The 15,805-nt window shown below is 38.8% G+C and overlaps 1 protein-coding gene across 1 annotated transcript; it reads right to left on the bottom strand.

The window, feature by feature from the left end:
• Nucleotides 1-1,577: 1,577 nt before the first annotated feature.
• On the bottom strand, nucleotides 1,578-14,043 carry ndrg2 (NDRG family member 2). Its single transcript, XM_061709996.1, has 11 exons — nucleotides 13,956-14,043; nucleotides 13,744-13,804; nucleotides 10,263-10,349; nucleotides 9,973-10,029; nucleotides 8,599-8,702; nucleotides 8,480-8,518; nucleotides 8,331-8,382; nucleotides 7,204-7,251; nucleotides 7,090-7,125; nucleotides 5,392-5,443; nucleotides 1,578-4,680 (listed from the first exon to the last, which is right to left on the bottom strand). The coding sequence occupies exons 1-11, from the start codon at nucleotides 14,000-14,002 to the stop codon at nucleotides 4,517-4,519; spliced, it is 747 nt and encodes a 248-aa protein (XP_061565980.1). The 5' UTR covers nucleotides 14,003-14,043; the 3' UTR covers nucleotides 1,578-4,516.
• Between the last annotated feature and the right edge of the window lie 1,762 nt (nucleotides 14,044-15,805).

The raw sequence follows: 15,805 nt of genomic DNA, 5'->3' as shown, positions 1-15,805 counted from the left end.
GGTTTAAATATATATATATATATATATATATATATATATATATATATATATATATATATATATATATATATATATATATTTTTTATAGCATGTTCGAAATAAAACTTTCATTCATTCATTCATTCAATATTTTATTTGAATGACCAATATAATAAATATGTAATCATTTTTGATTGTAGTTTTTAAAATATATGTTGCACATTAAAGCAAAATGACAATGCCATGGACATACATTGTGCTTACAGTTAAGGAAAACTGGAAAGTGAAAATGTATTTGAAAAGTGATTCTTTGTATTAAACTATTATATCCAAAGAAAGACTGGTGGTACTGATCACTTTTTTTAATGTTACCACACCGTTTCCATGAAAGTACAATGATATCAAATGGTAAAACAAAACTCTCAAATGGCTGGAATAAACTCTCACACAGTCTTTAAAACATTTTGGGACAACTTTTTTTTACCAGAGTTTCACTTGAACCACAAGACAATAACGATTAACATTTAGACTAGACAGGTAAATAAAATCTCGTTACTGCCATCATGTGGCCTCACTTGGTACTGCACGGTGCTCGCACATCACTTTGTCAACATTGGTTTAGCATATTATTAAGTTAAATGATACATTTAAGAAAGAAAAATAAGAGTAGAAGCAATGTACAAAGTATTTGAACTGTAGTTCATATTTGTCTGATTAGTGTAGCAGGAAATTTCACTGAAAGTAAAGAAATTGGTTTTAATGATAATTTCAACTCTGAGTTTGGTCTCCAAGCTAATACTAATTTGATAGCATAATAGGAGAAACCATAAACAAAATACTGAACAGTAACGAATTTATATGACTGCTTTGAATCATTCCATTAAAGGAAAATTCATTTAAATTCAAAATTATTATTTTATAGTCGAAGTTCTAATTCAATATATTTGTAAAATGGAAGCTACTGTAAGAAATACATTCATGGTCTGCTTTTTTAAGTATACTTAAATGGACAAGTTGTATTTTAAAATAAACAAATAGCAAGAATCAGTAGATTAAAATGAATGTCTTTCCTGAATTGTAGATGTAGCACAGAAACCTAATTAGCAATAAACTTAACCAGTTGTGTTGCGTGCTAGCTGTCCTCGTAGCATCCTCCTCTTCTTACCTCTGTCACTAATGGTCTTCTGTTGAAGTATCCTTGGTTAACCACTGATATTCTGTCTATGGAGCATAGACACTAAGATAATGCTACTTTTCCTGATTTCCCTGTGTTTCCAATGCTGCCAGATAGACATACTGCAATCAGTTTGACCCACCAGGTAATAGTGTAATATTCTTGACTGACCAACTGATAGGCCAATCAGAAAATAGATTTTTTTTGTTTCCGAGTGAGTTTCAGCCTCAAGGACTTCATCCCCCTGAGAGACAGCATTAAATACTGCTAAGTTAAAAAAAAAAATGTTACATTTGGTAGTAACTATTTCACTGAAAAGGTTTTTTGTCTAGGGAATTGTGGATGTTTCTGTTAATCAGTCCATTAATCAGGACTGAAGACCCTGGAAGACAAATACCACAGAAAAAAGACAGGAGACAGAGGATTCCTCTTAAGCTTTAATTCATATTTAAATTAGCTTTTTCAGGATGTTCATTGTGTTACACAGAGAAATTAGCCACACAAGTAAATTTGTTTGTCTTTACTTTGAATCTTTTTACTCATTAATTATATTACTCTTCCATTATAAGCGCTAATGCTAAAAAAGTTGCACAAGAACTATCACACGGTTAACTAACTTGTGAGCACATCGGGACATTAAACTAACACTTCACATAGATTAGAAAAAAAAGAAGAAGAAAAAGTCTTAAAATGTATAAGGGAAAGGAAAAAAGAGACAACCAAAAGACAAAATGGACCATTTAAACCCACACATGGCTGCTAACACTCCAGAAAGGAGTACCAATCTGTTTTCATTATTGACTCGCTTTCATTTTCAAGGTTCCGTCTGTAATCTTGTTTCTGGTAGATGATCCCATCTCTGCCCTGACTGTCCTGATTTTTATTTCAGTCTTTGACATGCCGGACTTGCCTGATAAATGAATGACTTGAACGTGAACATCTTGATTCAATGTCACAGTTTACACTCACACCACAAAGCATCCAGTCTTCAGGGTTTGGGTCTTCTGCAACACGAGCAACGGCTGTCACCGCCTCAACACGCTCAGTGCATTGCACTTGGACGTTTTCAGAGGGAAGTGGCTTTTAACAAACTGCTGCTGCTGGCAGCGAGATGACATCGCCATCTTCAAGCTCAGATCTGAGACCCTCCACTGACTTTCCTGTCATTCTAATCAAACTCAAAAAAAGAGAAAAAAAAGTGGGAAAGTTTGCATGTGTGCGGTTGTAAGTTCCTTTTTCTGCTTGTTTCAGAAGCTTTCATGCAACTTTTGAAGAATTTCATCATTGTTTAGAAAAGATCTGTCACCCTAACTGGACCAAAACAAACTGCTGTTGAATATTTTCTATAATTAATGCAATTAATTACGTAATTAATTAATTGCATGTGCAAGAAATGACCAACACCTTTTATAATTTTTTTTTTTTCTCATGAAAAATTTAAATCTACAAGAACACGCTAAAAATGTGAAAAGTTCATTTACAAGTCCAGTCAGTCTATGGCTGCACATCACAGGGCAGTGATAAGCTTTTTGTGGAAATATCAGCAATTTAGAGGGCAGATTAGATTCACTGAGACATTGTAAATACCGTCACAAAAATGCACATTTAGTTTCTAATGGCAACGTTTGATTAACTTTGGCAGTATGGAGACGCTTATTGGGTGCAGGTTGATAAGCTGGCAGCTCAAACACTGTTTTATATCTTCAGTTACAGTATGTATTCTTTTTTGACTATGGTGGCAGTGCAGGGGCTGGTTCATTGTCGCTGCGAAGTCACAAGGCGATTTCGAGGGTCTGTCTCAGAAATGACTACTATACTTTCCCTGTGACCCTGCCCGTTCTCCCTGCTCCTCGCTGCATTAACTAGGCGTACTGGATACAAGCGCTCCCATTCACCTCCCATTTACTTCCTTGCGCATTCACACGATCGCATGCAAACTACAGTTGTCGTGAAGTTGCTGCTTGGTGGAGAGGAGTGTGTGTTCGTTGCACCTCACGGCCCACGTGAACTCAAGTATGCTAGCTGGGTTTGCTCGGAGGTATGTGTGCGCGGGCAAGACGTACAAATGACAACCAAGATGTTGAACACAGTGATCCCTTCTGTCTTCATCTAACATTGAAGTGCAATAGCCACACAGGCGGGGCGGGGGTGCTGCCATACGCGGTGCGAGACAGCGGCGACATTGGAAGCACTATTTGATGTCCGGCTAATGCTAGTAAGAGTATGTTGACGGGTTAAAGCGCACAAACACCCCCCTCAGTTTCACCAGTGCTGACCTTCAGACCATCATTTCTCCATTTCAACAGCACAGACATCCACACCCACACCAATTCACACAACTCATGAGCAGTGCATGAAAGAAAAACATTATCCAGTCAATATTCACATGGGGCCGATTCCAAGCATGCTAATTCCAAGTCCAGAAGAATCAAAAAAAGTCTTCCTGCCCGCCTCCTCAAATCCAAAACACTGACTTCTAGACGAGGGCGAATGGAAGACGTAAACAACCTGGCAACATCAAGGATGAAGTGTCGTCACTACAATGGCTCTCATTGGCTCCACACATCCATCAGTCAGCATTTTTCACTACTTGTTGAGACGGATTATAACTTAGAAAATAAAAGATTCAAGAAAAACAAAATAATAAAAAGTAGCTTGAAAAGTAGTAGACATACATTTTTTTAAATATCTGAACTAGCATGTTTTTTTTTATCTTATTAACGTAATAAAGAAAAAAAAGTGTTACAGTTTTTTTTTCTAATACATTATAATCATTATTAGCTTTAATATAATCAACAACATGTTTATCAGCATCAACAACAATACCTTTTTTTGTTTGATTTTTCTTTTTTTTTTAGAATTATCACTACTAGTTTACGAGGTGCGCAGCTTCTACGGCCGCTCCCTGTGTCTAAATTAAAGGGCTCTATTGGCTGGCAGAGGCTCCAATAGAGGGATGGAGAGAGGACTGGTTATCACTCTTCCCCTTCTTCTTTTTAAAAAAACAACAAAACATCAATCTCTCTGTGCTTCTATGATTCGCTGCTCAACAGCCGGGTCTACTTCTTTTTCATCTGAGGACGTAAAGAGAAGGATCGGACTTGGATGTGGTGCAAAATATGGAGTACTTTCTTTACACTGAAATCCCTCCATTTATCTGTCACCCTCCCTCTCTCTCTCTGTCTGCCTCTATTCCTATTCTGCTCTTGTTGGGAATGACGGGAGTTGTTTCGTGACAATTACGAATGAAATTTGTCTTGTTCCTGCATTATCGTCATGCTTCACCTTTCCACTCGTTCTGCTTTCACCTTCCTATCTTTCCCACTCTCGCTCTCTCTCTCTGTCTACACTGTTTTGTTTTCTTCAGCAAGACACCTCCATGGTTTGGGAGGGGCTGGGCGGCATCTGGCCCCCCTGCGAGCCCTGGGACAGGGTACGGGAGCGAGAGCGGGACCCATCCATGGAGTAGGAGGAGGACAGGGAGGTGGTGCGGGAGCGAGACAGACGGGTCATACAAGAAGATGCCACTGCGGAGAAACAGAGACAGAAGTACGATTATGTTTCATGAAGAAATGTGGATTTTTTATTTTTTATTTTAATGCCCAGATAATAAATGTATGGTTCAAACCTCCGATGACGGAAAATCCCACCATTAAAGTTCCTTTTTTTCATTTTTGTTTATTTCTTTGATTTAGTTTTGGAGCTTTTTCAAACATCAAGACAACACACTGGGCTTTCAAAACATTTCTGCTCCATTTTGATGCAAATGAGTCACAGCAGAGACTTTGATGTACAATACGAATTCAAAATGAAGCAAAAATACAAAAAACAAATGATTTCATCAGTTACGCATTGAAAGAAATGTTTTAGTCCCACTTCACCGCCCTAGGTCTACAACTTATATTTATCTTAATTAATCCATCTCTCAAAGGCCACTCTGGCCTTAGAAGTCGTTTACATCCACGTTTACTCGATTTAGTCTCCAATATTTCACTTCTGCTCCTCATAAAACATAAGTACCCGGCAACAGCAATGGTCACAGAATATAATTTTTCAAATAAATAAGTAAAAAAGAAAAAGAGTCGGCTTAAAAAAATGTAGCTTGTGGGTTGAAAAGGCAAGGTTTTCCTCATTCCCCGTTAACCACAAGTTGGCACCTATAAGAGCTTCATACAGTAGTGAAGTGATGCACTAATCATAACCGAAGAAATGAGTGTAATTCGGTAAAGTCAACTTACTGTAGCCCATGCCTTGGATGAAATACTTGAAAGCCTCAGTCAGTTTAGCAGGCTGTGGATAAAAGGAAAAAAAAGTGACGTTAAATATTGTATACAAATAAAGATTTAAAAAGAGTTTTTATTATTGACATGTTTATAAACCATAACTCAATTAACTATACTTTTTTTTAATCTTTCACGCTTATTGCTGATTATTTCGTTTTTTATTCGTGGATGAAATCAGGTGCTGAAAATATAATTATAGCAGCAGGGACTCAAATTAAGGTTTAATCATTTCCCATCCAGGCAATCAACAGCGCGTAACAACTACTGCCATCTAGTGGTCAACGTGGGTATAGCAATGATCTCCAATAACAGGACCTGTGCAACCTGCAACCTGCAACCATTAAGTGGACCATCTAAAAACTTGCAGGACAGCAGCCCTGCAGGACGGGAGTCGGACTCCCCTGGCGAAGTGAAGCAACACTGTACAGAAAAACGGATAAAACGCTCCACAGCAAAGTGAGAGACTGTTTAGAATCCGTCAGATAATGACTGAATCAATGTTGCATTGTGGCTTACCTTTTTGTGGAGTAAGTAAATACACGCTGTGATATGTCATTGGTCGTTGTTCACCTTAATTTCACCCACTAAGTACCCAGAAATGTTGTAAAGTAAGGTAGCTAAACGTCAGATTGGACTTCCTGTCACCTGTGTTTCTGAGGACATGACAGCGGTGGAGGAAACATTAGGGCTGGGGATCGATTCAAATGTCAAGAATCGATTCGATTCCGATTCTTAAGATTTAGAATCGATCCGATTCGATTTGATTCCGATATTGATTTGGGTTAGTGTTATTAAATCACTGTTTTTTAAGCTGTTGCATGAATTATATGACTGTAGTTCTGCAACATATTACTACTAGTATTATTTTGAGATTCAACAGCAAGTATTGCAGCTAATGATGCTGTAAGGACCAATCAGCTCCCAGAATGCTGATAGAACTAGTTTCAGAAACATCATGTGGATCAGAATTACCAAACAGATCCAGGGCAGCAAACAGAGTCGTATGAAATCAGTTTTATTTTTTCCTACATTCCGTTTTTATTTGTTCCATCTTCGGTCTATTTTGGTTTTTCATTTTTGAGAATTTGGTTTTTAGCATTTTTTGCAAATGTAACCCCAAGACAGTATATAAAGTAATGAAATATAGACAATTTATGCAATTATAACCTAACACTTTAATGTTTTCATACCTTTAAACATATTTAAAGGCAAAAACATGGCGATTTAGAATTGATTTAGAATTGGGAAATCGATTTTTTCAACACAGGCCTAGGAAACATACCGTCCTCCAAGAAATGAGGCACTAGACAACACACTTAGTTGGAGCAACTCTAAATTACTTGAACAATATTCTTCTGCGTATGTATAATGGTGGTAATATGGCTATTATCTCACTCAGAATAGATATAAATATTTGAATCTAAGACCTTAACATTATCTACTAAACTAATTAGGTCTGAAACACGGCTTTTACTAATACAACATTTCCTTCTCAAATATCTTCCTAATTGGACTTCCTAACTTTTACTTTGAACCAAATTATTATTTTGACAAATGTTAGGTAAATATCCTATTAAAATAAGTATCTTTTCTAGTTTAGATCGAAACTGGTGCAGCATAGATGACATGTCAGGTTGTTCCGGGTGTTGTTACCTGAGTCAGCTGGGGAAGACCACCAGCATCGGCCATCTGCAGACAGACAGAAAACACAGAGTTACAGTGAACGAATAAAGAATGAGATGCTAAATGAGCAGAAGTGACGCTCACCTTGAGGAACGAGGTCGTTGTGGGGTCCAGTTTGCTGTTGCACTCCACCTGGAGTCAAAACAATACGCCTGTCAATCCATCAAGCAGACACTGAAAGGGACATCTCTGGTTCTTGTTCTTTCTTTTTTTTAAAGTCGGGTTTGTGTCTTACTCGTCTCCTGCAGGCAGGACAAAAACTACTCCAGTTTGTAGATTTCTGATGTGGAGCTACTCTAACAGGCTGTTAGAGGCCTATGGAAAACGTCATTTAACATCTTCTAAAGCCTCATAAATTCAAGTGAATAATCCCATGGAGTGTTACATTGTGTGATAAAGAGTACGAGTTTAAAACTCTATAAAAACCATTAGCTCATCCTTTTTTTTCACATGATGACAGTTCATTCCTACGACGGAGTATTAGGGCCAAACTAAGACAAAAAAAATTGGAAATTACGAGAATAAAGTCATAATATAATGAGAATAAAGTCGTAAAATTACGAGAATAAATCGTAATGTTGCGAGAATAAAGTCGTAATAGAATAAAGTCGTAACATTACGAGAATAAAGTCGTAATGTTGCGAGAATAAAGTCGTAATATTATGAGAATATAATTTATGAGAACTCTAACAGGAAGAGCTTCTTCTCCCTGTGTTAAAATGAGGAATATTGAGCATCTTGTGAAGTTATATTTATATATTTATAATATATTACGACTTTATTCTCGTAAATTTCCGACTTTATTCTCGTAATATTATGACTTTATTCTCGTAATTTTACGACTTTATTCTCGTAATATTATGACTTTATTCTCGTAATTTTACGACTTTATTCTCGTAATATTATGACTTTATTCTCATAATTTTACGACTTTATTCTCATTACATTATGACTTTATTCTCGTAATTTCCTTTTTTTGTTTTTTTGTTTGGCCCTAATATTCCGTCGTACATTCCTTTATGGCCCTCATCGTGAGGAGCTTTTAGAGTGGCTCCACATCAGAGTTCCTCCCTGACTCTCCAAACTGTGAGCACCTTGATGCCACACAACCCTACTTCAAAAAAAAGGAAGAAAAGAGAGAAATAAAGCACAAATCACAGAACAGGATAAGTGCTTTGAAAGAAATTAAAAATCCAAACAGAAGCTCTCACAGCAGCATCCTCATATGGAGCTTGATCTCCCACCACCAACATCACTGGACACCTGAGGTGGAAACATTTTAAAAAGTTAGACGAGTGTCATTTCAATACCTGAAAATGTTGACACTTTTTTTTTTTTTTTAAAGAGAAGGCGTAGTTACTTGAAAGTACAGTTGCGGTCGAGGTTCAGGTCTCTGCGGCTGCGGTGACAAAGTAGCGGCGTTAGTCCTGCACGCTTGCACCTTGTGTGACAGAAGACGTTTCTGCGGAAGGGACCTACCTGTTGTACGTCTTCCAGAACAGCTCTATGTTGATCAGATTTGGAGCTTTAGAGACTTGCTCTCTGTGAAACTGCACTATATCTGTGTTTGCTGACAGCTCCTCCTGTGAAAGGGATTTCAGAGAAAAGAAAAGGTTTTTTTTCTAGTCTTAACTAACAAGAAAAAGCTTCAGATGATTCACAATGAATCTCTCCGGGACTTGAAGACGGCTTTTGTGTCACAGCTTCCCATTTGGCAGTGGCGTCTAAACCTCAGCTAAACGAGCAACAATGCAATTGGCCCACGCCAGGCCCGGGTCTAAGAGGGTGCAAAAGCATGCATTGCACCCTCAGTTTATGTGTTTGCATGCTCAGTTGAAAAGACGAAAAGAAAACTGACAAATGCGCGCGTCAGCCTGATTTATGGTTCTGCGTTAAATCGACGGCGTAGCCTACGGCGTAGGGAACGCAGCGACGCGCACCGTACGTTCGCGTCACCGCGTATCCTACGCCGTAAGCTCTGCGTTGGTGCAACGCGGAACCATAAATCAGCCAGTGTCCGTCACTCATCTGCTTCCAGCAGTTTCCTGCACCAGCAAGACGCTGCTCTCTGCTGCTCCGTTAACACAAAGTAACGATGGATATTCGGAAGTGGTTCAAGCACAACGACGCAAGCAAGTTTACAGGACTGTCTCAGAAAATTTGAATATTGTGATAAAGTCCTTTATTTTTCTGTAATGAAATTTAAAAAAAAAAGTAATACATTCTGGATTCATTACAAATCAACTGAAATATTGCAAGCCTTTTATTATTTTAATATTGCTGATTATGGCTTACAGTTTAAGATTAAGATTCCCAGAATATTAACATTTTTTGAGATAGGATATTTGAGTTTTCTTAAGCTGTAAGCCATGATCAGCAATATTACAATTATAAAAGGCTTGCAATATTTCAGTTGATTTGTAATGAATCCAGAGTGTATGATATTTTTGCATTACAGAAAATAAAGGACTTTGTCACAATATTGTAATTTTCTGAGACAGTCTTGTATATTTATGGTTACATTTATTTTTGTTGCTATGTTTTATTTTCTGTTGCTAGATTGTCTGATGGGTGAGGTATTCCAGACTAAATGTAGAATTTTCTTTGTACTGCAGTAATATTGCTGCAAAAATGCACTTGAAATGCACTTCAAATATTCTTGTTTTGCTATTATTATTCCGCTTGAAATTATGGAAAAATGCATAATTTAGTGTTGAATAACGTGCCAGGCATGTGCACCCCCTCTGATCTTAAATGCACCCCTAGTCATCATTTTCTAGAACCGGCCCTGGCCCACGCTGCTTTGATGGCATTAGTAAGCAAACATGAACATTGAGCTATAATAGCACGTACCTGACTGAAAAGGTGAGTCATGATCTGCTCTGTGAGGGAGGACGTCACAGAGCTGAGCTGCAGAGCGAGGGAAGGAGAGAGATGTGCGGTCAGGTCGTTTAAATGATCCAGAATAAACACTCCCGCAGTCAATAGTTCTGTCAGAGCCAGAGCATGCGCCTCATTTCATGTCCCCAGATAAGCATAACTCGATAAAGCACTCCCATTAAAAGTAATTGTATTAAAATATCATCTTCCTGCATAACGAGACAGGAGGCAGAAACTGATCAAAGGAAGATGAGCAGACGTACCTTCTGAGCGGCCCAGTCCAGCCATCCCCGGGCGTTGGTGTCGATGTTGACCAGAACCAGACCCTCTACTGAATCAGGGTTTGCAAGCTGACGACACAAGGAGAAATTAAGATATATTAAAAAAGAGAATCATACTCAGAAAGTGGTTCAATACTCAAAAGAGATGTTCAAAATCAAGATCTGGAACCAATTCAGAAGATCCTTTGCACTTACAGAGCTTTCTCAGGCTGCCCCAATTACACTGAATCATATGTTTGTCCCATCGTTAATAGATGGGGTCTTTGATATGTGGTCCAGAAGAGGTATGGTATCACTGTCTGATCTGTATATTGATGGCAGCTTTGCCTCCTTTGAACAGTTGCTACAAAGATATCACATTCCCAAATCACATTTTAGAGATATCTGCAGCTCCGGAATTTTGTACTCTCAAACTTTATATGCTGTCCCTTACGTCTTCCAACTGGCCTATTTGATTCAATTTTTGATTGTAAACTACCGTATTTTCTGGACTATAAGCCGCTACTTTTTTCATAGGTTTTGAACCATGCGGCTTATATAAAGGTGCAGCTATTCTGTGGATTTTTCTTCCACCGCTAGGGGGAGTGCTAACCTGAATTAGAATAAAAACTAAGACAAAATAAATGCAAAGAAGAATACGCTACTTCTTCTTTAGCAGATAGAAGTAGAAGCAGATTTCAAACAGATAAATAGAAATAAATACTGGTTATTTTCTCTTGGTTCTGTCCCGTTTTAATCAGCAACGTTGCTGCCGTGTTAAAAGACACTGTTAGGAAATGATCTATTTAGGTACAAACATGTACATCATTTACAGTTCAGAATCCTTCTGTACATGTAGTAAATATCTAATATAACAACATAAATATCTGTGGCTTGCATATCTTTTTTTTTTAAATAGAGCGGGTGCGGCTTATAGTCCAGAAAATATGGTAGTCAGAAAACGAACTATTAGCACAATATACATAGTATAGTACATATAGGGCCTGATTTACTACAGGTTTGCGTGTGTAAAAACGTGTGCAAACTTGACATCACCCGCAAACCAATGTGCCAGCTGATCTACTAACAGCGTGCAAAGAGGACTGCGCCTCTCAAATGAGCAAATGGCACACGCTGTTCATTTAGTACTTTTGCCCTGATGAATAATCAATATGGGGCGTACTCGCCAGAAATCGCTAAATACTGGGAGGGGAAAATGCAAATAGGTTCATTTACCACGCGCAATGACATTTACCAAGCCTGAAAGTTATTGCGGGGATTGTGATTGCGTCTGTATTTAATACGTTCGAAAGGAAGGTGCTAATCTGCCCAGAATTACGCACCGATGGCTGCTGTTATTGTGGCAAGGAGGCGACATCGCCAAAATCAAAGAATACGCAGAGAGAGAGTCTTTATTCTGCTGCATGCTATTTTAAAAATGGTTGCACAAGTTTTATTAAAGGCCACTTTTTCTTTAGTTCTTCGCCTTATATCTTGCCACCTTCTTTTAACCTCATCTGCCGTTCTTTTTGTCTTACCAACTGCATTTATTCTATCGCAGATTTTCTCCCATATTCTTTTGTAATGTTTAAATTTCTTTGCTGTAGTTCATGAATGTGTTTATTTGCCTCTTCCACTAATATCTCTAACTCCAACTCGTCAAATTTCATTTTGCGCTTGCGACTATCCTGCTTTCCATCCAGACTCTCCATGGCGCAAACCGTAAGACACGCAACACCTCATTTAAATACTGCGGTTTGCACCTGTTATCAATTGCGCACGCAATCTTAGTTGATCACCCGCAAAACACACAACAACAGCACGCGCAAACTTTTTCAGTGCACACGCAATTTAGTACTCTTTATTTAGATCTTAGTAAATCAGGCCCATATAGTATAGTACACTAAACTTCTGTTGCTGTCCTCAGTCATCTTTACTATTGTATCTTTTTTGTTCCTGTTTGTTTGTTTGTTTTTTGTTATCTGGCTATATGAGCACTGAATGCTGAACTATGTATTTATACTGTGAACTCTATATGTCTGGTATTTGGGGGGGGTGGGGGGGGTCGATGGGTTTTTTTTTTGTTTTCTTCGTGTGTGTTCTGTTGGACTTATGTTAAACTGTAAACTATAACGTGTAAAACTAAATAAAAATACCTTGATCAAAAAAAGAGATGTTCAAAGGTCATATGTGAAAGACATTTATGACGTATGAACTGGTGTTACAGTTTTGCACCACCCACTTCTGAGGCACAACACCACCACAGCATGATGGGAAGTAAAGTGGAGATAAAGATGGAAAAGCTGGACATGTCTCCTCTTGTCTGGGTCTCTAACGTCACATTTCTTCGTGGATCTGAGCAGCTCGGTTGGAGACGTTTTCTTCAGACTCAAAGGCCTTTCAGAGGGACGCTGTAAGCGCTGCCCCGCGGTAAACATTTTTAACTTCAGTGGAGGGATGGCACGGACTCTTTGCACTGCATTGAGCTCTTGTGCTGTGCATCACATGCTGCATCTCACCTGAAAGGCTCTTTAAGAGTGTCTGGTTCCTCGTTTTAAGGTTCGGATAATATCCTGCTCCCCCTTAAAACTTGAAAACATCACTGGCTGCATATCGAATGTGCTCCGCCCCACTTCAAAGCTTTGGTTCTTTGTTCAGTTTGACCGCCCCTTGTATGAAATTCCCGCCCTCCTATGCTATCACTGAGGTAGTGTGTTTCCCCAGGGTGCCTGTGATTATTTCAGCAGCTTAATGCAACATTTCTCTCCATGACTTGTAACAGCAAGACTTCAATAACAAAGTGTGTCATCTACGTCCCTGTCGCTGTCCAAGCAGGCCGGTGCTGAAGTCCATGTGATCTCCACAGCTAGTACGAACCACAGATCAACTTTGTGGCTTGCTGTTTTTCCATGTCGGAAATTAAAAAAAGTCCATCAGATGGTTCATTTTGTCACTGTTATGTGACTTGCAATAGCAGTTCTTCAAATGTTAGTGTCGTCCTGGTATAACAAACTAATAACAATGAACGCCTGGTCCCACTGGAACCTCCAAAGATTCACTTTCTTGTTCTCTATTTGATTCATTAAAGAAAACAATCACCACGGACTGGCAAGCAGCTGAAATCTTGTATTCAGAAAGGATGAAATAAGCCATTTAAACAATTGATCTTGTAATGTTTAGATTATCTCTAATTCGCTGTGGAACGTAGTGGGAATTGACAAATAAAAAGTGCTTGAAAATGATGAAAAACAACCCGTAAAATGACTGAAAAGACATGCCAGCTTTGACTGCCATTGAAAGGATAGAAAGTCTGGCGTCTGCAATTCTTTCTGAAGTAAATTATACATTGACATCTTCAGCGGGAGCCTGACTTCTAAAACCATGTGAAATACTGACAGCTACTGTTGTTATGTTAGACAGAACCCCACTCACTCATGCAGACAACATTCTCATAATGACAGCGGTAACAAAAGAAGATGCTCACGGTGAACTTGGAGAGGATGTACGCTCCCGCTCCCACACCCACGCCAATTACGGTACGGAAGCTGAAAGAGGGAGACAGCTAGTTAACATGAGCTGTATTTACCCTTATTTCTGCAAAACAATTACAAAAATATCACCCAAATGCTGCTGATCTATCCGTTGTGGATGCAAGGCGACAGAAATAAAGAGTCAGATGAGACACTGTTGACTTACTTGAAAAACTGAAGCACAGCTGGGATCATCTCTGCTATGGTCTCCATGGAGGGGTACTGGTAACTACAACAACAAACACAAACTAATGAAGCGCCTCAACATGACAAACAACGTCTCCACAATGTAATTATCTTCCAATTGCTTTTCTGACCTGATGCTTCCGCACAAACTATTCATAGCAACCGGACGGCGCACGGGGATGGCTGATTTTCAAGATTTGACTTATTCTTATTCTTATTATTGACTTATTGGATATATATATATATCAAACGTCACTGGAAATGCAATCCCATGTTCTCCCAGGGTGCTCCTGATTAATGTTGACTCTCAGTTAAATTTACAATACAAAGAAAAAGGATTAACAGCCGCTAAAAAAATGCTTGCTCTTCGATGGAAACCACCACACGATCTACCAACATGTCACTGGTTTAATCTGTTTATGGACATTCTACGTAGGAATGGGTGATATTTTACCGTTCACGATATACCGTCAAAAAAATTCCCCACGGTAAGAATTTGTCATGTCACGGTAAAAACGATAAATTCCCGTTGGTGACGTTTTTGTGTAAAACTGATTTATGGTTCTGTGTTAAATCCACGCACAACGTACGTGAAGGAAGGAAGGAAGGAAGGAAGGAAGGAAGGAAGGAAGGAAGGAAGGAAGGAAGGAAGGAAGGAAGGAAGGAAGGAAGGAAGGAAGGAAGGAAGGAAGGAAGGAAGGAAGAAAACAAGGAAAGAAGGAAGGGAGAAAAGAGGAAGGGAAGAAGGAAGGAGAGAGCAGGAGGAAGGAAGGAAGGAAGGAAGGAAGGAAGGAAGGAAGGAAGGAAGGAAGGAAGGAAGGAAGGAAGGAAGGAAGGAAGGAAGGAAGGAAGGGAGAAAAGAGGAAGGGAAGAAGGAAGGAGAGAGCAGGAGGAAGGGAAGAAGGAAGGAGAGAGGAGGAGGAAGGAAGGAAGGAAGGAAGGAAGGAAGGAAGGAAGGAAGGAAGGAAGGAAGGAAGGAAGGAAGGAAGGAAAGGGAGAAGGAAGGGAGAAAAGAGGAAGGGAAGAAGGAAGAGAGAGCAGGAGGAAGGAAGAGAAAAAGGAAGGAAGGAAATAAGGAAGGAAGGAAGGAAGGAAGGAAGGAAGGAAGGAAGGAAGGAAGGAAGGAAGGAAGGAAGGAAGGAAGGAAGGAAGGAAGGAAGGAAAGGGGAGAAGGAAGGGAGAAAAGAGGAAGGGAAGAAGGAAGGAGAGAGCAGGAGGAAGGAAGAGAAAAAGGAAGGAAGGAAATAAGGAGAAGGAAGGAAGGAAGGAAGGAAAGAAGAGAAGAAAGAAAGAAAGAAAGAAAGAAAGAAAGAAAGAAAGAAAGAAAGAAAGAAAGAAAGAAAGAAAGAAAGAAAGAAAGAAAGAAAGAAAGAAAGAAAGAAAGAAAGAAAGAAGAAAGAAGAAGAAAGAAAGAAAGAGAAGAAAGAAAGAACGAATGATAAATTCCCATTGGTGTAGTTTAGTAGCATTTAGTATCTTTTAGAGCAGTGTTTTGGCTCCAAAGACTGAATTTGGTGATAGATTTATAGTAACAAAGGTGGAGTTGAATTGGTATTTTTTTATCATCATTTTTATCGTTATCGGGATAAATGCCAGAAATTATCGTGATACATTTTTTAGTCCATACCGCCCATCCCTAATTCTACGTATTGGAACTTTCAGTGGGAAGAATTCATGGTGCAGGACCCAGGACATTAAAAATATGGACACATGCCATTGAAAAACTGAAAGAACTGAATATTGACTGACCTTTTTTTTTTTTTTTGCTTTCTTGTCTTGCTCGTTTTTGCTATACAATTGCATTCATAATTGTTCGACTTAATTGTATGC

This window comes from Cololabis saira, chromosome 20 (genome assembly GCF_033807715.1).
Source record: "Cololabis saira isolate AMF1-May2022 chromosome 20, fColSai1.1, whole genome shotgun sequence".
Taxonomy (NCBI): Eukaryota; Metazoa; Chordata; class Actinopteri; order Beloniformes; family Belonidae; genus Cololabis; species Cololabis saira.
This window is presented reverse-complemented; position numbering and strand designations above follow the sequence as displayed.